Source organism: Myxine glutinosa, chromosome 7, assembly GCF_964187855.1.
Source record: "Myxine glutinosa chromosome 7, kmMyxGlut1.1, whole genome shotgun sequence".
In the NCBI taxonomy this organism is placed as follows: domain Eukaryota; kingdom Metazoa; phylum Chordata; class Myxini; order Myxiniformes; family Myxinidae; genus Myxine; species Myxine glutinosa.
In genome coordinates, this window is record NC_136267.1 from 122,350,500 (window position 1) to 122,372,383 (window position 21,884).

At 45.2% G+C, this 21,884-nt stretch overlaps 1 protein-coding gene across 3 annotated transcripts in view; it reads left to right on the forward strand.

Annotated features, from left to right (window-relative positions):
- Positions 1-21,884, forward strand: part of LOC137431483 (adenosine deaminase domain-containing protein 1-like) — a 152,327-nt gene that overhangs the window by 32,144 nt on the left and 98,299 nt on the right. For all 3 annotated transcript variants that reach the window (XM_068122843.2, XM_078782237.1, XM_078782238.1), the window contains exon 8: positions 17,997-18,228. In XM_068122843.2, the coding sequence (XP_067978944.2) occupies positions 17,997-18,228 (232 nt within the window). The remainder of the gene's footprint in view (positions 1-17,996; positions 18,229-21,884) is intronic.

Consider the following 21,884-nt stretch of genomic DNA (forward strand, 5'->3'; position numbering starts at 1 on the left):
GTGGGTAGACCTGCTGGGAGAGCTACACGTCGCAGCCCAGAAATTGTGCGAGGCACCGGGAGATGAATCGGGGGAGTGAGACCCCAAATTGAGAAGCACCACAGTTTGGTCAATGGGAATTGGTTTTTAGAACCCATAGTGTAAGTGGCCAATGGATTGGCAGGGAAAGACCCCGGGTAGTGTAAAGTGTGTTAATGTCATTTAGAAAGTAGTTAGGATGAAGTCTCCTCGCACCATCTGCATCCACTCACCTGAGGTGACAGGTACTCCACACCATGCCATGTTTAATTATTTTTGATGCAGATGTTTGGATTGTGAGACGCATCATGACGTGGGTGTGACATTGTGCTTTGATGTTCCATCTCTGCCTCCTTATGAGGATTGATGATGAATTTGGTGATGGCAAATTTCGAAGTAGAGGGATTGTGGAGACGAATTTGGTATAGGGGAAATATGGGGAAGACGTGACAGTAGTGACGAATTTGTAAATGTGTAGATTTTTGTACATATGGGGTAAGGGTAAGGGCAAGGGTAGGGTAGGTGACAGGGGGGTGACGTACGGTAGGGACGAGCTTTCTCACTTCGCCCTCCGTATGCATTTCGCCTTGCATTGCCTTATTGATGTGTACCCTTGTGACCTTACCCCTCGCTCAATTGTCTTTCCCCTTTTGTCTCCCACATGACCTGTGCGCCACTGGGTGCCGAGGGGAGCGTGCGTGGGTCGGCCATTGTGCGCCCGAAATTCCCAGAACCAGCTGTCTGCATCGATGCACCACATTATGGACCACAGGTCTGTGGCCGAGCACCACTTATGGACCCCATGGGTTGGGGCATGGCCCCTCTGCTGGAACCGGCCATGAGGGCCCGAAATCTTGCTGGCGGACCTTGGCCACAGGGCACCGATGCCCCACAGGTGAACCACACGTAGTCGGCCCCTGTGGGCCATAAATAAAATAAAAACGGACACGTTAGGTGCATTCTTTTATTGCAAATAGGCCGCCAGCAAGGGAAGATGACAACACCAGGAAAATAATAATAACCAGCAGAGGGAGCCGAAGAGCAAGAGATCACCTGCAGGGTTTGGGTTTGTTGGATTTATTTTATTGATGAACAGTGGTGACTGCACCGATTGGTGCTTGGGTGTATATTGGTGCGTTTTTGGGTGCTTTCATGGTGCGTCGATGCAGAGCAGACTGTCTTCCCCCCCAGAAAGAACAATCACAGGTCCTGGGTTAGTTTTGTAAATAAAAATAGCGTCATTGTAAATAATGCTTCCCACCGTCAGTGTATAGTTTGAAGACCATTCCGCAATTCGGTTAACTGTGGGCGTAAGTCTGTTAGGCAGGGTGCAATGGAGCAGCGGGACACATTTATTTATGTTTTAAAACTGTCGCACTCAGGGTCAGGTTAAAAGTAGAGGGAACTACACCTACGTGTCACACTAAATAAAAGTTGTAGGCCCGGGACGTGCCTAAGAGGAGGAGGGTGCAGTGTTGCGGGTATGAGAACTGTGTATTTTTTTTATTGTGTGAATTGTTATTATTGTTTATTCTGCGCCCCCCTGCCTCCGGAGCTGTGTAAAGGTGAAAGGGCATCCCATAATTAGTCCACAAGCATACACGTCAGCCAAATAATAGAATACCTCTGTTTGATAGTTATCTCTTATTATGTGTTTTTAGAGTAAGGCTGTGTCTCCCATTAATTGAAATACTCCATTGCACCAGTGAAAGAGATAGATTCCCTTCATTCCCACTCCCAACACTTCCATTCCCCCCTTTTCGTCAATTGCAATTCGCATTGCCAACTGCATGTTGGGCGGTTTTCCCTTCATCCGCCATTGACCACGAGGCAGGGTTGGGGAAGAAAGGCGGGTCCCCACCTCGTCAGAGAGGGGAGGAGTGAGCCAGCCCCACTCGACCAACCATGAACAAGGGGTTTGGCTTGAGAGGGCGGGGAGAGAACGTTTGGGGGAGGTTCGCAAAGGTTGAGGGGCGGGGCCTATATAACCCACGGCGGGGGTGTTCCCAGAGGAGATGCACTTTGAGTTGAGACAAGGAGGGACGAAAAAGAGCTGGGTCATCAGAGCAAGAGCGCGCAAGGAGGAGAGAACCCGTCACGCCAGACCCCCCCCCCCCCCCCCCCCACCAGCGCATCGGCTCCACCAAGCAGCTCCGACCCGTGATCCCGCGCACACGACAGGCCCGGTGGCATCAGCGGCCGTCGAGGTCCAGCCCGACGTCCCGTGCGGGATCAAGCTCCAGCCAGCTCCGTGCCGCCCCCCCCCCCCCCCTCCAGCCACACACCTCCTTCCAGCAATCCACTCTGCAATTCCCCGCGTGAGTCAGTGTCTTTGTTTGTTCTGTCCTGGGAATAAGTTAAGTCTGTATAACTATAAGCTAGTATTTGCACTGTGTCACCTGCGTCTTATGTGTTGTAAATAAACCTTGATTGCTCCTTTTTGCTTGTGTAAATAATAAATCACATTACTCGTCTGTACGTCTTCTCGTTTTATTCCTTTTCCTCTTTGCATTGCGTCGTTTTAGTCTTTTCCCTCATTGAGCAGCTGCGGTGCGATCCGGCCAACGTTTGGGCGGGATCGGGTTCTAATCGGGGAGTAACTGTTCGGACGCGGTAATACACCACCGCTCGGTAAAATAACATCTAAAACCGCGTCTGTAACAATATATATATATATATATATATATATATATATATATATATATATATATATTGTTGTGGATATGAGAATGGTTTTTTTTTTGTTGTTGTTGTGTAAATTGTTGTAAAATATCGCCCTCCTTACTCCAGTGTTGTATAAAGGTCAAAGGGCGTTCCCGTAGTTAATTCCATAAAGCATACACGAAGGACACCATATATCCCTGTTCAGTAGTTTATTTCCTTATTCTGTGTATTAGTGTAAGGCTGTGTCTTCCATTAATTGAAATACTCCATTGCACCAAGTGAAATAAGGTAGATTCCCTTCCAATCCCCCCTTTCGTCAATTGCCAACTGCATTTGGCTGTTGTCTGCAATTGCCGCCATTAAGCATGTGCTCTGTTTGGGGAAGAAAGGCGTGGCACCTCATCGTCATCAAAAGTTGGAGTCAGAGAGCCCTTAACCACCAATCAGCACCGCAGTGAGCGAACCGGTAGGCGTGCCCTCGAAGCCCGCGGCTTGATTCCGGGGAGGGCAATAAAAGAAGGAGTGAGAGACTGCTTACAGAATTGAGTAAGGGATCCCCACGAGCAGATGCGTCAGGGAGAGAACCCGTCACACAACGCCCCCACGAGATACGAGAGAGAAGGCAGATGAACCGGTGGAGAGCACGCGGCGCATGAGGCGGAGGAATCCCTGAAAGAGCAGCGGCACACAGCAGCTTCAGCCACAGCAGCTTCGGGGCTTTGACGGCAGTTTCGAGCAGGGCCGCGAAGGAACGGCGGCTGCTAAACGCGCCGATCGAGAAAGGGCGGCGGCTGCTCATCCCCGACCCGACCGTGCTGCGGTTCCAGCTGAACCTTCCGCTCCCTCCAGCCATCCACCTCCTGCCATTCCTGTCATCATCCCCCGTGTAAGTGTGCTTGTAGTCTGTCTTTTGTCTTGTCCCTAGGTATAAGTAAGCTTGTATAAGTTAATATTTGCACTGTGTCTCCTTGATTCCTTCTGTCTTTATTTAATTATCCTTCCTTCTCCTTGGTTTTTTTGGTCCTGTAAATAGCAAATAAATTATATTCGTATTCCCTATTTCTCCTTCTTCTTCACATCCGTGTCGCCTTAGTCTTTTCCCCATTGAATATCTGTGGCGCGATTCGGCCAACGTTCAGGAATCGGGTTAGTCGGGGTAACTGTTCGGGCGCGGCGGCCATCCGCTCGGCAATTAACATCCTAGCCGTGTCCGTAACAATATATATATATATATATATATATATATATATATATATATATATATATATATATATATATATATATACATACATATATATATATATACTGAAACGCAAAAGAAACTTACCACCTTTGAAACCTTTAAATATCAACAATAACACTGTGTGTAGTAAATGTGTGAACTTATTTGTGGACAATAGTGTCCTCACTGTCAGACAAAACGGTCACGGATGGTCACTTGAACCTTCGATGGTCACTTCATAGCACAGCTGTTGAACAGCCGTTTTGACTGTCAGTGATTAGCCAAGGGGAACGGGATGATTTTAATGAGCTGTACGTGATGTCTTGATATTGGCTTTAAAAATGCCAGTGCAAAATGGGCATTTCAATCAACATGCCACGATTGTCAAGGGATCAACGGCAGCGTGGCCTGGGCATGCTGCAAGGCGGACTGAGCTACCGTGAGGTGGCACGTCGCCTTGGCTGTTCACACCAGACGATATCGGCCCTGGTGGACAGAGACACCCTCCACAACTCTGCAGATGACAGACCTCCATCAGGGAGGTCAAGAGTCACCACTGCAAGGCAGGACAGGCAGATGGTCCGAAGTCACCTGCGGGATCGATTCCGTCCAGCATCCCGCACTGCGGTAGAAACTCCGGGGCGTGCAAACCCACGGATCTCCAATGATACTGCACGAAGACGGCTGCATGACTATGGTCTGACTGCCAGAAGACCATACAGAGGCCACGTGATGACGGCTGCCCATCACCGCAACCGACAGAGATGGTGCCAGCAGCATCAGCGGTGGACCTTGGCACAGTGGAACGAGATCGCTTTCAGCGATGAGTCAAGGTTCTGTTTGGAGAGTCCTGATGGGCGTGAGCGTGTCTTGAGAAGAACTGGCGAGCGATTTGCCGATTGTTGCGTGCGTCAAGCCAACAGGTTGGGTGGCCCAAGTGTGATGGTGTGGGCCGCCATTTCAGGCCGGTACAGGACGCCACTGGTGGTTGTGGATGGGAATCTTAACGCCCAGCGGTATGTGGATAACATCCTGCGACCTCATCTGCTGCCATTCCTGCTAGACCACCCAGAAATGAGAACCTTTCAGCATGACAATGCTCGGCCCCATGCTGCTCGCTTTACCACTGCATTTCTCCAAGGCGAGAACATCAACACCATGCAGTGGCCTGCGCTCTCCCCTGACCTGAATCCCATAGAGCACCTGTGGGATGAGCTTGGGAGACGCGTAGTTGGCAGGGCCAGGACATGGGCAGAGCTGCTTCAGACATTGAGGACTGAGTGGGACAGAATCCAGCAGCAATCCATCCAAAGACTGGTAGGCAGTATACGCCGACGATGCACTGCCTGTATCCAAAACAATGGTGGCCACACACGCTATTGAAAGGGGACTGACATTGCACCCTGTGCTGTTCTGTACTGTAGAACAAACTGATGAGATGGTGTATCTTTGTCAAAAACTTGACATGTCATCAATAAAATGCCAATGTTTCATTTAGCAATTGTTGGTTTGTTTTATTTTGAACTGTTGCAATTTTATTACATTTCAAACAAGTGGTAAGTTGTTTGATCTCCTGGCAGTCAGACCATCGTCATGCAGTCGTCTTCGTGCAGTATCATTGGAGATCTGTGGGATTGCACGCCCCGGAGTTTCTGCCACAGTGCGGGATGCTGGACAGAATCGATCCCGCAGGTGACTTCGGACCATCTGCCTGTCCTGCCTTGCAGTGGTGACTCTTGGCCTCCCTGATCGGGGTCTGTCATCTGCAGAGTTGTGGAGGGTGTCTCTGTCCACCAGGGCCGATATCGTCTGGTGTGAACAGCCAAGGCGATGCGCCACCTCACGGTAGCTCAGTCCGCCTTGCAGCATGCCCAGGGCACGCTGCCATTGATCCCTTGACAATCGTGGCATGTTGATTGAAATGCCCATTTTGCACTGGCCTTTTTAAAGCCAATATCAAGACATCACGTGCAGCTCATTAAAATCATCCCATACCCCTTGGCTAATCACTGACAGTCAAAACGGCTGTTCAACAGCTGTGCTATGAAGTGACCATTGAAGGTTCAAGTGACCATCTGTGACCGTTTTGTCTGACAGTGAGGACACTATTGTCCACAAATAAGTTCACACATTTACTACACGCAGTGTTATTGTTGATATTTAAAGGTTTCAAAGGTGGTAAGTTTCTTTTGCGTTTCAGTATATATACATATATATATATATATATATATATATATATACATACATATATACATATATATATATACACACATATATATATATCCGCGTCTGTAACGCGGATATATATATATACATACATACATACATACATACATACATATATATATATATATATATATATATATATATATATATATATATATACACAAAGAATTAAGTTAAGCACCCCCCCCCCCCCGTTTTTTTACAACCTCGCACATTACAAGTTTGTTGTCGTCAAAACAGTGTAATATACCCATGATATTGCTATATTTTCTGGAGAAGTGATATTATGGTCACATAAAAACATAACAATCATGCCGTTTTCAATATTTTATTCTGAATAATTTAAGGTGAAATTTTTTGGGAATTTTAGGCATATTTTCACCTCAATTTAAGTATGGAGCTATAGGTCCATCACGGACAGTGTGGATGACGTTTATGTTTTCTAACGTACAGTCATTGTTCTGAGAAGACCTCTAGCGATCTTTGCGTCAATAACGTGTGTAGGACCCACGTGATCGGATCACTGACTCAACCCTACGTCTCATAGACCGTAAGCCGTCGTATGCGTTGCTGTGGCAGGTTGTTCCATTCCCGATGTAATGCACGTTCCAATTCATCCAGATTGGCTATTGGAGGGACCATCTTCGCAATTTGTCGTCCCAACATGTCCCAAACGTGCTCAAGGGGGTTCAGGTTCAGGACAGGATTAGGGGGTGCTTAACTTAATTCTTTGTGTAGGGGTGCTTAACTTAATTCTTTGTGTATATATATATATATATATATATCAGTCACTTTTCGATTTCATACCATCAGTGGTGAACCGCCATTAAGGTATCCCATCCAGCTTTGCTGTACCTTAATGGGAGCGATAAGTGCCATCTGCCACATGGCACATTACCTCTGGTATCCACTCATTATATGGAATCCCCTATATATATATATGTATGTATGTATATATATATATATATATATATATATATATATATATATATATATATATATATATATATATATATATATATTAGGGTGGTCCTCAAATGTACACCAAAAAATAAAATTGGACTTTTTTCAGGTGCTTGTTGCTAAAATTGTTCCTTATTGTGAAAAAATGAAATGTGCCAAAGATGGTTTCTATACGACTTTATTTACTACTGTCACACATGGGTTGAAAATTACAATGTTTCAGTATCGACACACAAAATTGTTTTTAATAAACTAACACTCAGATGTAATCCCAAATCAGTAAGAATGTATGACAATCATCATAAACACAGAGAGTAAGAGTCCTCCAGACCATTGATTCCTCATTAATAAGTTCTGTGGTAAATTATTTCCTCCTTATCTTCTTTGCGTCGGGGAACTGATGGCGATGCCACTCAACAACTTGCAACAGGTACTGGCGCTGCTGTTCATCCTTTGTCAAGACTTGATTGTAGTCCTGTATTAATGCTACACCACGTTCTGCAAAGTCGTTGACAGTGGCAATACCGCGCAAGACTTGCTGTGATGACTGAAATGATGGGTCATCGGCCCACTCACCAGGGTCCTTTTCTAGGAAGTCAGTATTGACTTTGAATGCAGTAAAAATTCGCAGTGAGGCAGAAGTAACAAAATCTGCAACAGTCTTGGCAGCGATGGCTTCTTTTGCTGTAAGATCCACATGTACCTGTGGTTGAGGATTCTCTTGGCATTCTTCTTTAAGAGCAGCTACTATCATTCGCTTGACATCAAGCTCAACACTATCGTCTAACAGAGCAAGTCCTGCCAGTTCTTCGCTGAGGTACCACAAGTGATTGGAAAGCTTTTTGCTGGTGGCTTCGGCAATCACTGAATCAGGATAGAAAATGAGTGCTTTTAAGAGAGCTAGGTCTCCAGCGGGAGCACCAATGGCAGATGGAGCGCTGAACCAGGCTTTGGTATACACTGCTCCAACAAATGCTGTAAAACGCTTTATGCCAGTGAGTTCCTTTGGGGTCAGTCGAAACTGATCACGGAACAAGTAGATCTTGATTCCATAAATCACATGGGCCATCCATCTTGCCCGATGCATGGCTCCTGGCTGCATGAACCTGAATCCTCTCGGAGGACGCTCACCAAACAGAATAATAGTCAACTCAAGAAGTTCACGGTAGTCATCTCGTAGTTGGCCCGATTCCAGTTTCTGGATGCAGAATGAAACGACATTTTCTTTGCAACTTAAAAATACACCTGAAACTACAGAGTCCAGGTCATCAGGCATCATTGGCTTAAACTTGCTTTGGTCAATGGAATTCCAGTTTGACTGGAAAGGGTGGAAGACGGCTATCTCAGGTCCTTTTGATGGACCAAGAAATTGTTTGAATGCTGCCATTGCTGCCTCTACCACTAGTTCCAGAATGTGATGCTGGCATGCAAAATGTAATAGTGGTCGTCCAAGCTTTTGCTACAAAATAGTGCATGCACCAAGTGCTGCCATTGCTGCCTCTACCACTAGTTCCAGAATGTGATGCTGGCATGCAAAATGTAATAGTGGTCGTCCAAGCTTTTTCTGCAAAATAGTGCATGCACCAAGTGCTGAACCAGTGTTGCTGGCTGTCGTGTCAAAGCTCATACCTGCCACCATGTCTTGCAAATGCCATTCTTCGAGGCATTGCATAACAGCAGCAGCTGTTGCTAGTCCAGTTCCTGCTGGCAGCTTTGGCACACCCAGAAGCTTTCCAGTTCTTTGTGGGTCACTGACAATGACAGGAAGGCGATCAACTTTTTTAGTCCCATCGTCTGGAAGGAGCTTGCCATCCCAATGAACCACCAGACTTGTGTTTGGAGCATAGGATGCCTGGATGTCACCTGCAATTGTCTTCCGTTGGATCCGCCTGGATTTCCTGATCGATGTGCGGTTGATGGCCAACTCTGAAGGGTCGTGTCCCAGAGCAGAGGCTGCTGCTGACAAGATGTGAACAGCTGATCGATCGCTAACCTTGGTGCGGTCGAGAGCTGCCGTTAGGTCCGGTGTAACAATGCTACTTGCACGCTTTCGGCTCTGCCTCTTTGAAGCAGATATAACAGCAGTCGTCATGATCACTGGCTTCAGCACTGCTGTCTGTTGATGATGCTAGCTCAAGAGTCTCCTCTCGGGCTGCTTGCTTCTCTTTTTCATGCTGCTCTCTTTCTGTCAACACCTTGTCATGTTGATGTGTCCGCTCCTCTTTTCCTGCTGGCACCTTGTCAACACCAACCATAAAGCCCCGTCGACCTGGCTCCCGTTGTGCCTTAAGGAATTCACGGTCCTCTGGTATTTTGATCAGATCAAGGACATCAACATGAGCAATGTCAAATAAGTCACGTAGACCGGTTTGAAACTGCTCTTCTTTCTTAATCTGAGGGACAGATCGCCGGCTCTTTCCTTTCAGGATGGATCTGTATTGTTCTACTTTTCTCTCTAGTTTTGCAATGATATTCCGCTCATCTGCAGTGGGGATCCGTGTTTTCTCCCAGATGCACAATGTCTCACGAACAACAGTTGTTGCGGCACTGCTTATGTCCAATTTCTCAGCATGATGTAGCTTAAAGTATCGCTGCAGAATCTCTTGCCAAGATGGGAGCCGAGTTTCTGGTAGTTTTTCAATCTGGCAGCCTATCAGCCACACATGGTTCTTTTTTCTGGTTGCTCTTCTTGAAGTACTTGCACTCGCCATCATAACTGAAACAAACCGAAATAATTTCTGTATAGTGCTGATTAGCAGATTAGCAGGGGCCATGTGACAGTGGTAAAAGTTTTCAAAATGAAATGAAATTTAACACAATTTGTTCTCTCTACAGGTGTAATAAAAAAATGGAAAAGCACTTTAGAAAAGTTAATGTTTACATTTGAGGACCACCCTAATTATATATATATATATATATATATATATATATATATATATATATATATATATATATATATACAGTCATCCCTCGCTATATCGCGGTTCACTTTTCGCGGATTCGGTACATCGCGGTTTTTTCTCGCTAGTATATGTAAAATTATATCGCGGATTTTTCGCTATATCGCGGGATTTTGCGGTATAAATGTATTTTTATATACTATTATTTTAAATATTTTTGTGGTAAAATAAGCATTTTCTAGCCTAAAAAATTAAAAAACGTAAAGAAATAAGAAAAATACAGTATTTAAAACATATTACAAGAAATAAAATACTGTACATAGTGTACAGTAGAAGGGTAGACAAAGAGTCGTGCGTATGGAAAACGCCAGCGTCATCACCTTCATCGTCATCAGTACTGCACAGCTAATTCATCATCATCTTCATCACGCAAGTTGTAGTATTGAAGAGCCGGGGCTCTTGCTTGATACGGACGAAATGACGGGCAAGACACAAACTCGTCCGAGAAGATATTTATTCTCAAAACCAACTCGGGAACACTGAAAAGCCCATTTATCGGGCTGCATTATAAAGCACAACCAGAAACCGAAAGCCACGCCTCTCAAGCGTGGCGTGCTTCGGTGAATCGGTGGTCACGTGATCAACAGGTGTAGCTGATTATACCCGCAAAGCGCGGCACGCTTTAGCGGTCACGTGACCAGCCACTCTCGCGCCGGGAATCCCCGCCGGTGACGTCACCGGCTGGAGCAAGGAGATTCTGATGCTGGTCTTGCTTGGGGAACCCATGGGTAGCTACAGTATCTTCAATGGTGAGTACCCATTAGAATTTTATATGTTGTTAAAATTACGTATGTTTAAGAGTGTAAAAAGTGTTTAAGAGTATAGGAAGTGTTTATAAGAGTATGGGAAAGGTTAATAAGAGTGTGGGGAGTTCATAATGCTTTAAAATATATAAAAAAAAAAAAAAAAAAATGGTCGCTACTTCGCGGATTTTCGTTTATCGCGGGGGGTTCTGGAACGTAACCCCCGCGATAAACGAGGGTTCACTGTATATATATATATATATATATATATATATATATATACATACATACATACATACATACATACATACATACATACATACATACATACATACATATATATACACACAGACTTGGCATTTAATATGGAATATTTTTTTTGTGGGGGTGAACTTACTTTTCAAGATGACTTAGAACCAAAAGTTCATTAGAATTATGTTGAAATTATTCTAGATTTTGCTACTGTGACCTTTAAAAGAAACAAAAAACACATTTGACATTTTGAAGTAAATAAATTGATCCTTGAAAGTGATGTAAACTGATGTCGAACTCAATTCACGGACAGTACTGTGTTAAACTTCTGTATGTTTTCCAGAAGTATCTCTTTATTTTGCACATTAGTCAAATTTTTTTTCAACAAAAACAAAAGTTAAATTACGACTGGGATTACGGACAGTAAAATTACAGTTCAGTACTTCGTGTAACCCCCACGAGCATTCAGGAGAGCACGTACACGTCGAGGCATGCTGTTCACCAGATTTGCCAAGGTTTGGACAGGAATCGCTTGCCATGTAGTGAAAATAGCCTGCTGCAATTCACGCACAGAGGTCGGCTGCTGGTCCAAGTTGTCGATTTGACGCGTTCATTCTGCCCACAAGTTCTCTATCGGATGCATATCCGTTGACATGGCAGGCCACTCCATATGCTCGACACCACGGTCAGCAAGAAATTGTTGGATCATGCGAGCACGATGAGGCCATGCATTGTCATCTTGGAAGACGAAGTTTCCTCGAAAGGCTGCACGAGCAAATGGAAGCAATGTTTCTTCCAGAATGGCCCTGTACTTGAACTGGTTCAGGTTTCCATTCAGAACAACCAGGTCAGTTTTGCCCCCTGCATGAAAAGCAGCCCAAACGGTCACCCCACCACCTCCAGCTTGGACTCTTGGCACAATACAATCTTCGTTGTAGGCTTCATGCACTTGTCTGCGCACTCGGTTGCGGCCATCTTGACGATAGACCAGAAATATAGACTCGTCACTGAAGGTCTCGTGATTCCAGTGTCCTGGCTGCCATTGACGGTGCTCTCTGGCCCACTGCAATCGACGCTGGCGGTGTTGTCTGGTCAGGCGTGGCTTTCTCAGGGGACGCCTGGCACGATAGCCTGCTTGAACCAGTCGTTTGGTTGACTAGCCTTCTGGATACAGGCACATTTGTCAGTTGCTGCCACTCAGCCCGAAGCCGATTAGCTGACTTGGTACGGCCATTGCAGACTAACCGGTGCAGCTGGCGATCATCTCTCCTTGTGGTTCTGCGGGGACGTCCTGGCCTCGGTATTGGAGTAGGGACACCCCTCTGAGCATTTCGTTTCAGGATCTTTGACACCTGACCTTGAGTGATGCCATACTGCCGAGCAATAGCACGCCGTTTAATGCCGGAATTTCGTAAAGCCACCACTCCGTGACAAACAGTATTGTCGAGGTGACGGACCATCTCCAGAGGAAGCGGCAATAACTTTTGTAGACGTGCAGCAGTTGTTTTCCACTAATACAGAACGCAACAACCCTTATATACACGATTGTGAAGCCAATCGTCAAATGTACCTGTCCTTACATTTTGTCACGCCACCTGTGATATTATCCTGTTTTTGACTTCTTGCTGCTAAAGACAATCAGTGACATGGTTCTTTCAACAAAGAAATCACCGAAGCGTAAAAGAAACTTACCAGATTGATATACTTAGTTCAGAAAGTAAACCCAAGTCAAGAAGAAAAAAAAATCCATATTAAATGCCAAGTCTGTGTATGTAAAAATATATATATATACATACGTACACACACACACAGTGAGAAATAGTAGAAACTCCACAATATGAGCAGAGTGCCGCATTTGCATTAAATAAATAAGTTACGGGCGTAGCTTCAGGACGATCTTTTATTTTCAACAAGCTTTCGGCCAAATAGGCCTTCTTCTCAGTCTACAAGAACAGGAGGCATTCATGGAAGACATTGGTATGACATTGAAACATAAATAAAATATATATACAAAAAGGACAGATGTTGTTAACTAACGGCTGCTCACCTTCCTAAAGTTCAACGCGAGTGAGCTTACAGTTGATACTATGCACGTGTATATATAAACACATAGATGCACATATTCATATACTGTTTATATTCATATGCATACACTGCCTACATTTGTTAATTACATATGTAAAGATGAAAGGGATTTTTTAAATGAGAAAAATGAAGTGAATGAGTTGAGGTGGATTGAATGAGTTGGAACATCCGTTGATCGTCAAAATTTATGCCATGAGGCAACTTTGTCCGAAGTTTGTGTATCCAAAAAGACTCACGTCTCAGAATTGTGGTGTGTGATCGATTTGCAATTGATTCCATGGCAGAGATTTGAATATTGTCTATTGAGTGATCCGGTTGATTAAAATGTGCAGTGTAAGGCAGAGATTTGAATATTGTCTGTGGAGTGATCTGGTACATTTAAATGTACAGTGTACGACAGAGATTTGAATATCATCTATTGAGTGATCTGGTACATTTAAATGTACATTGTAAGGCAGAGATTTGAATGTCTATTGAGTGATCTGGTACATTAAAATGTACAGTGTAAGGCAGAGATTTGAATATCATCTATCGAGTGATCTGATACAGGCAGTTTTTTTTTGTTTTTTTGACTTCCGGTCCCTCGAGTGTTTTCCCGTTCGTGTCTTTGTCAAATTTCCGCTGGGTATTTTGTTGTGTATGTGTTATTGTGTGTTTCTATTTGGTTTTGGTTTTGTAGCTGTTGCAAATTTGTGTGTAATTAGTCGTTTTTTTTTGTTCGCGCCTCGTGCATGGCCTGGTCTCTCCGGGCTCCCTCCCCCCCCGACCCCCGTCCGTGTTTTGTGAATATGGGTTCTTTTCTTCATTGTATTTGCTTGTTTCTTTGATTTTCTTTTCTCCCCCCGACCTCTCACGAACATCTTACCCTTTGTCCAGCGTTTTGAAAACAGAACAAACAAATAAACCCCCAAAAAAAAAAATTCTATATTAATTCTTTCTCTCCTCCTGGACACGTGCTTGTTCGATCTCCTCGTCTCGACTTGTGCCCCGCCCCCTATATCTCGTTTTTCTTCCACCTCTGCTCCAGCTTTCTCAAATCCACGTTCTCACTTATAGACTTTTCCCAGATTGTTTTTCATGGTTTTGTTTAAATATTATTTAAATATCTTTAAACCGCAGTCGTGATGCTGATGCCCCCCCCCCCCCCGAATTTCCATGTTTTAAACGTTTCCCAGTGTTTACCCTGGATTAGAATAGGTACACCGTATCCCTGCGTGTCGTAAGAGACGACAAAGAGGTTTGGCGTCAGGAAGGGCATCCGGCCATAAAAACATTGCCTCAAAAAGAGACAATTACAACTACATATGGGCAGGGTACAGCCCGAAGTGGAGATCGGTTTCTGAGGTTTGGGACATGGAATGTAGGGACAATGACAGGGAGATCAGGAGAAGTGGTGGAAGTATTGGTCAGAAGAAGAGTGGACATATGTTGTGTGCCAGAGACGAGATGGAAGGGAAGTGGTGTGAGAATGGTGAAGGGTAGGCAGGGACAGAAATACAAGTTTATGTGGCAAGGGTGCCTGGAGGGCGTGAATGGTGTTGGTATCCTGTTTTCTGAGGAGTTTGTAGACAGTGTGGTGAGTATGACTAGAGTGAGTGATAGGTTGATGATGGTGAAAATGATGATTGGAAAGCTCTTGGTCAACGTCATCTTGGGATATGTTCCGCAGGTTGGTCGAAGCGATGAAGAGAAGGACAAGTTCTGGTGTGCGATAGAGAAGCTGATGGAAAACGTGAAAGATGAGGAAGTTGTTGTGGTAGGAGGAGACCTAAATGGACATGTGGGAAGGAGTATGGATGGTTTTGAGGGAGTTCATGGGGGTTACGGATATGGTGTGAGAAATGGAGAAGGTGAAAGGATTTTGGAGTTTGCTGATGGAGCTGATTTGTTGATTTGTAATACTCAGTTCCAGAAAGAGGATAATAAGCTTGTTACATACACGTCAGGTGGGTCGATGACAACCGTTGACTACCTGATGGTGCGTAGGCGAGATAGGGAGCACCTCCGGGACACAAAGGTGATCCCGGGGGAGGAGGCTGTTTCACAGCACCACTTGGTTGTCTGCGACATAAGGGTGAAAGGTGCGAGGAGAGCTCGGCGGGTGAAGTACCAACCGAGAATGAAGGTGTGGAGGTTGAAAGAGGTGACAGTAAGGGAGGCATTAAAAGAGGCTGAGTAGGGTAGAGGATTATGTGGTTGAGCTTGAAAGTGGTTGGATGTCAATGAAAGCTAGTCTGTTGGGAGCCGTTGGTGAGGTATGTGGATGGACAAAAGGACCACCGAGGCACTCGGAAACATGGTGGTGGGATGATGAAGTTGGAAAGAGGATTGACGAGAAGAGGAAGAAGTTCAAGGAGTGGCAGAAGGTGAAGTGTACGGGAGCAGAAACAGCAGAGCATGAAAGTTATAAGGCAGCCAGGAAGGCTGCAAAGAAAGAGGTAGCAAAGGTGCAGGAGGAATGTTGGAAAATGTTCGGAGAACGCTTGGATTTGGAAGAGGGTCAGAAAGCAGTATTCAGGATTGCAAAGCACATAGCGAAAGAGAGGTGTGATGTGATGGGGGTGAGTTGCTTGAAGGATGAAGTGGGACAAATCGTTGTCGACCCAGATGGAATTAAAGGAAGATGGAAAAGCTGTTGAATACAGAGAATGAATGGGATGGCAACATAGAGAGTAACCCAGTTTTAGGACCGGCAGAGAAGATAACTGAGAAGGAAGTTGAGGAAGCGATAAAAGCAATGAAGAGTGGAAAAGCGGGAGGGCCGACGGGAGTTGTGGGAGATATGTTGAAGGCAGCAGGAAGTTGGGGTGTGAAGAGAATGACAGAGATCTGTAATCTGGTGGTGAAAGAAGGCCGCATTCCAGTGGATTGGGAACTGAGTACCCTCGTCCCTCTATACAAAGGCAAAGGTGACCCTCTGGAGTGTGGCTCGTACCGAGCGATAAAGTTATTGCAGCATGGAATGAAGGTATTGGAAACGGTGTTGGAGAGGAGGATAAGGAAGAAAGTGAAGATCGATGAAATGCAGTTTGGATTTATGCCAGGAAGAGGAACGACAGATGCGCTTTTCAATGTGAGGCAGTTGCAGGAGAAGTACATGGAGAAGAGGAAGAAGTTGTTTTTTGGGTTTGTTGATCTGGAGAAAGCATTCGATAGGGTTCCACGCAAAGTATTGACATGGGCATTGAGGAAGTTAGGAGTGGAGGAATGGTTGATCAGAGTAGTGATGGCAATGTACAAAAGAGCGCGCACAGCTGTAAGGACAAAGGACGGGAACAGTGGTGAGTTTGAGGTGAAGGTGGGAGTGCATCAGGGGTCAGTACTAAGTCCACTACTATTTGTAGCTGTGATGGAGGTGCTGGCTCAGAACGTAAAGGAGGGTTTACCGTGGGAGTTGTTGTATGTAGATGATCTGGTGTTGATTGCGGAAAGTATGGATGGACTGAAGGAAAAGATGAACAAGTGGAAGGAATGTATGGAGACAAAAGGTCTGAAGGTGAATATCGGAAAGACGAAGGTGATGGCAAGTGGTAAAGCATGTGGTGAGGTGGAAAGAACTGGGAAGTGGCCGTGTGCTGTGTGCAGGAAGGGTGTCGGAGTGAACTCCATTCAATGTACAATGTGCGCTGAGTGGGTTCATCAAAAATGTAGTGGTCTGAGAGGGTCATTTACCAGTGTGGCAGCTACATTCAAATGTAAGGTGTGCACAGAGGGAGCTGCAGATGGAGGAAATGTTGAGTTGGATCTTGGAGACGGCGTGAAGCTGGAAGGTGTGAAAACATTTTGCTACCTCGGAGACATGCTGAATGGAGAAGGTGGATCAGACTCGGCAACGGTTGCTCGAGTGAGATGTGCATGGAAGAAGTTTCGGGAACTGAGTGGCGTGCTGATGAGGAGAGTGTCGCTGAAGCTGAAGGGAAAGGTGTATGCTGCATGTGTGATAAGTGTTATGATTTATGGGAGCGAGACATTGGTAATGAACGTAGAGCAGCAACGAAGGCTGGAAAGGGTGGAAATGCGAATGGTTCGATGGATGTGCGGAGTATCATTGAGAGAGAGGAAGACAAATGATGAATTGCGAAAGATGATGGGAATATTGCCTGTGATTGATGCTGTGAAGAGGAACAGGTTGAGATGGTTTGGTCATGTGTTGAGGAAGGATGAAAGTGACTGGTTGAGAAGAGTGATGGAAATTAATGTAGAAGGAAGTGGAGGACGGGGAAGACCGAGAAAGACTTGGCTAAAGATGGTGGAAGAAGAAATGCGGGCAAGGGGGTTAACAAGGAGAGATGCAGAAAATATTGCAAAATGGAGAAGATTGTCATGGGGACCGCAAGGCTAATCCCCGCTCTAGCAGGGAAAATGGCCTTTAAAATGCATGTTGTATAGGAGGTGATGGGGAACTTTTGTCTGCTAAAACTGCAGAATTTGTTTCCTTCTAATAAATGCTTGTGAATAATAAATTTGTTTGCTGTACATTTATGGAATCCTGGAATCTTCGTTTATTTGCTGTGGGGCTGTGGGTGCTTTGCTTTTATTTACTAAAAGATATTTGAGTGTCAGACCATGTCGAAATGATGTCAGTGGAGGTTGAGGGAATGTGGTGCAGAGTGTTTCTGAGTGATGGAGGAGAGGAAGGGTCTTATTCAATATACTTGGCAATTGGGATGAGTTTGGGAAGTATGTGTTACCAGTGTATGTGTGTGTGTGTGTGTCAGTGTGTGTGTCAGTGTGTCAGTCAGATTGCTTCACCTCAGAAAAGGATGGTCAGTAAATCCCATCTGTTTAATTTCTACATTTCAGGCAGGGGAAATTCTTCACATTTGTTTTTCATCTTTCTTTTCTCTTCTATTCCTTCTGAAGGAACAGACAAGAGCAGAAACGACGTCAGAGCCCTGAATATCGCAGTGAACTCTCGAGTCGGGGATGATCTTCTTGTAAAGCTTCCAGAGGAGTACATTGTTAGCCGATACTTTATCGACTCTGCAGAGCGTGAGGTAACAGCGTGTGGAGCAGGTGGGCTCAGTTTGAATTGGACTGATGGGGACTCTGCGTTGGAGCTTGTTGATCCCTCGAAGGGGGCCGTCACAGAAGAGTAAGTATTTATTCACCAAAATCTGTAATTGACAATACAGTAGTACCAGTGGTGTTAAAAAAGTTCTACAAACAAAATACTCGGAATGATCGAAGGCATGCTGAGGCTTTTAAAATCTCGCTATATTGCTGTATGTGATTAGTAAGAAGGTGTGTACGTATATCGTAAAGATAAATGTGCATCCAACCAAAAAAGGAACTAGAACTACCCTGCTATTCAAGTAAGAAACAAGCGAGATCAGATCCAGTGTCATGCGACATTTCGCCCGTTTCCCAGGAGGCCAGGAGCCAAGTCTATGGACTCCAGGCCTCAGCACGTGTCTGCATTCGTGCCGGCGCGAGGGATTGATTGAGTTTTATTATGCCGAGCTTAAACAAAAAATGCCATTCACATCATAGATGGTCTGCTCTGCTCTCATATCCGTAACCTGGTGTTGCATCTATGTGGGTGAGTAAATGTGTGTGTTCCTTCTTATTTGTGTTTCCAGGGCACAAACTTGGCTGCGTGTGTGTCTGGGTTTAATGCGCTGAAACGTCCGTCACCCGCAACCAAACCTACTCTTGCTTATACTAGACTACCATTGTATATCTAGTTATCCTTTTGGTTGGATGCTCCTTTCACCATCTCAAGTCTTCTCTCATTCAAATTCATGATCTTTTCTACACCTGTTAATCCACCCTCCACCTCTCCCAAAATTTTTATTTATGCATCGATCTTGTCCACCCTTTGCGTTCTGCTTTACCCCTCATCGTTACCTGCATCCCTCGTTTGTCGATCTCCGTCCATTTTCTCCCTCCGCCCTATATATATTGTTACGGAACCGGAGTACGGCACTCACCTTAGCAAGGGGGGGTTAATCCCCTTGTCTTGTCAAGCTGGCCGTCTCCGTTCCTGGACCCACCCCGCTCCTCTGTGGGATAGGATTGGCCAAGGTGATTGGTCAAGGGATTCCCGGACACCTCCGCCAATCCCTCCACAAAGCAGGTTGGTGGCCCCGCTCGAATCCCGGACAAGATGGTATTTGCCGAGCGGTTTAGCAATCCGGAATCCGAGCCGTTAGCAATGGACTAAACCCGATTGCGAAGCGGTTCGGCCAAAATCGTGCCACAGGTACTCAATTGAAAGAAATCACGAAAGCGATCGGACGAGAATGAAAACCAAAGAATAAGGAGGAACAGGTATTTATTATTAATTATGTACAAAACCAAAGAAACCAAAGGAAGAAACGAAAGTCATTTACAGAAAATGGAAGGAGCAGAAGGACACAGAGCAATTCCTTATACAAGCTTAACTTATTCCCACAGGACAACACAAACAGACTCACACGAATAGGGAATTGCAGGCAGGAATTGAATGGAGTGAAGAGAAGGTTCAGGTGGGACAACCGGGCTGGAAGGTTTTGCGGGTCACAGCAAGCAGGTCCGCTCCGGGCTGGAAGCGAGGAGCCGGCAGCTCCACGTATTCAGCTTTACACCGGCAGCTCCACGTAGCTCGTCTCTCTTGCCTTCTCCCCGTCTGCTTTCTCATGCGGCTCTGCCTCATGCGTCCTCTCTTCCTCGTACCTCAAGCTCTCTCCTCTCTCTCGTACCTCTCGTAGCTTGCTCAAGCGCCTCCCTCCAAAGAACTGCGGTGGAGGCTCCGCGCAAGGGTTTTATCTCCACCCCCGTGGAACCCTCACGAACCTGCCAGATCTTTCTCTCTCCGCCTCTCAAGCCATGCCCACTGATTCCTGGTTGGTTGGTAAGGGCTGGCTGACTCCACCTTTGATGACGAGGTGGTGCCACGCCCGTGCTCTGCCGGCTCCTCCCTCTTCTTCTCCGAGATGGAGCACATGGGCAATGGCGTCTTGGGGCAATCAAACGAGCCCCAGCCAAAGGGCAGCGAACGGTGCCTTACTGGCACTTTTAGGAGGCCATGGGGATATTGTAAGGGATCCTATCTTATTTGATTGAGGCAACGCAGATTCAACTATTGGAAACATGGCCTTACCTGAAACACATAATAATGATATAACTACGAAAGGGCCTATGATTTGCTACGTGTTGCAATGTGGACTAACTAAGGTGCAATTATTTCATTTAATAGCCAATTAAGGGGAAATGTACACAGGGGTTTTTTATAAGGAAATTTACAACTAAATTTACAAAGTGAAGGTTCTAAAAACCGCAACAATATATATATGAATAGATACATGATTGGAACGGTCCGCATGACACGCCAAAGAGGAAAAAGGAGCAACACAGCAACAACATGCATTTTAAATGGCCTTAAAATGCATGTTGTTGTTGTGTTGCTCCTTTTTCCTCTTTGGCGTGTCATGCAGACCGTTCCAATCATGTATCTATTCATATATACAGGGTGAATCAAAAGTAGCGCCCGTGCCCGATTTCTGTTTTTTCGGCTGTCAGATTCTTTCTGGGATGTCATGTTAATAATTGTCTTGCAGATTATAAATTTTCTTAGTTTATTTATTTATGTTTTTGTTTTGCAGGTTATTGCTGAGAGTTTGGAAAGTTACTGAATTTGCACCAAATTGAACCATGAATTACCTTTCAATGAATCGACGCATTGCGGCCGTGAAACATTACTGCAAATGTAATGAACAACCAACGATGGCGGCATGCCGTTTGGCACAGGAATTCGATATTAACCCACCCCAGGGAAGAAACATACGATTGATTGTCGAAATTTGAAGCAACAGGGTCGGTAGCCACTGCAAAGAATTCCGGTCGGCCGAAAACGATAACGAATGTAGCTAAGGCTGAAGAAGCCATCAGGAGACTGGAACAAAGTCCGCAAAAGTCAACTCGCCGTTTATCTGCAGAGTTGGAAGTGAGCCAATCAAGTGTTATCCGTATCCTTCACCAGAAGAAATGGAAACCTTACATTCCACGCTTACTGCATGCCCTTCATGATGGAGATGACGACCGCCATCTTCAATTTTGCGAAGAGTTCTTAGCTAAACTTGACGAAGAGGACACAATGCTAGACAACATCTGGTGGTCAGATGAGGCATGTTTTAAGCTTAACGGCACAATTAACAGACACAATTGTGTCGACTGGGCTGCGGAGAACTCAAGAGTGACAGTTGAGAAGGAGGTAAATTTACCTGGCGTGACAGTTTGGGCAGCAATATCTCCATGAGGGATAATTGGACCCTTTTTCTTTGAGGGATCTGTCACTGCAGAAATTTACCTGGAATCATTTATTTCTACCTTCATGTACACTGTAATACAAATGGTAAACAAACAATCAACTGACAGAAATATATTGTTACGGCCCGCGGTTAAGGATGTTGTTTGCCGAGCGGAGGCACCGCGGCCGAACAGTTTTTCCCCGACTAAACCCGATTCCCTGAACGTTGGCCGTATCACGCCACAGCTATTCAATGAGGGAAAAGACAAAGACGACACGGATGTGAAGAAGAGGAAGATGAAGGCAAAAGGTGGAAAATACTACTAAATTTATTTACTACTAGGGCATGCCCGTACTATATATAAGCTAGGACGTGCCCGTACGTGGGTGCCCGTTCCTTGCCAAAAAAAAAAAAAAAAAAAAATTTGTGTAGGGGTGTGTGTGTGTAAACATCCTAGGGCGTGCCCGTACGTGGGTGCAAAAAAACATGCGTGCAAACAACAACAAAAAAAAAAAACTTT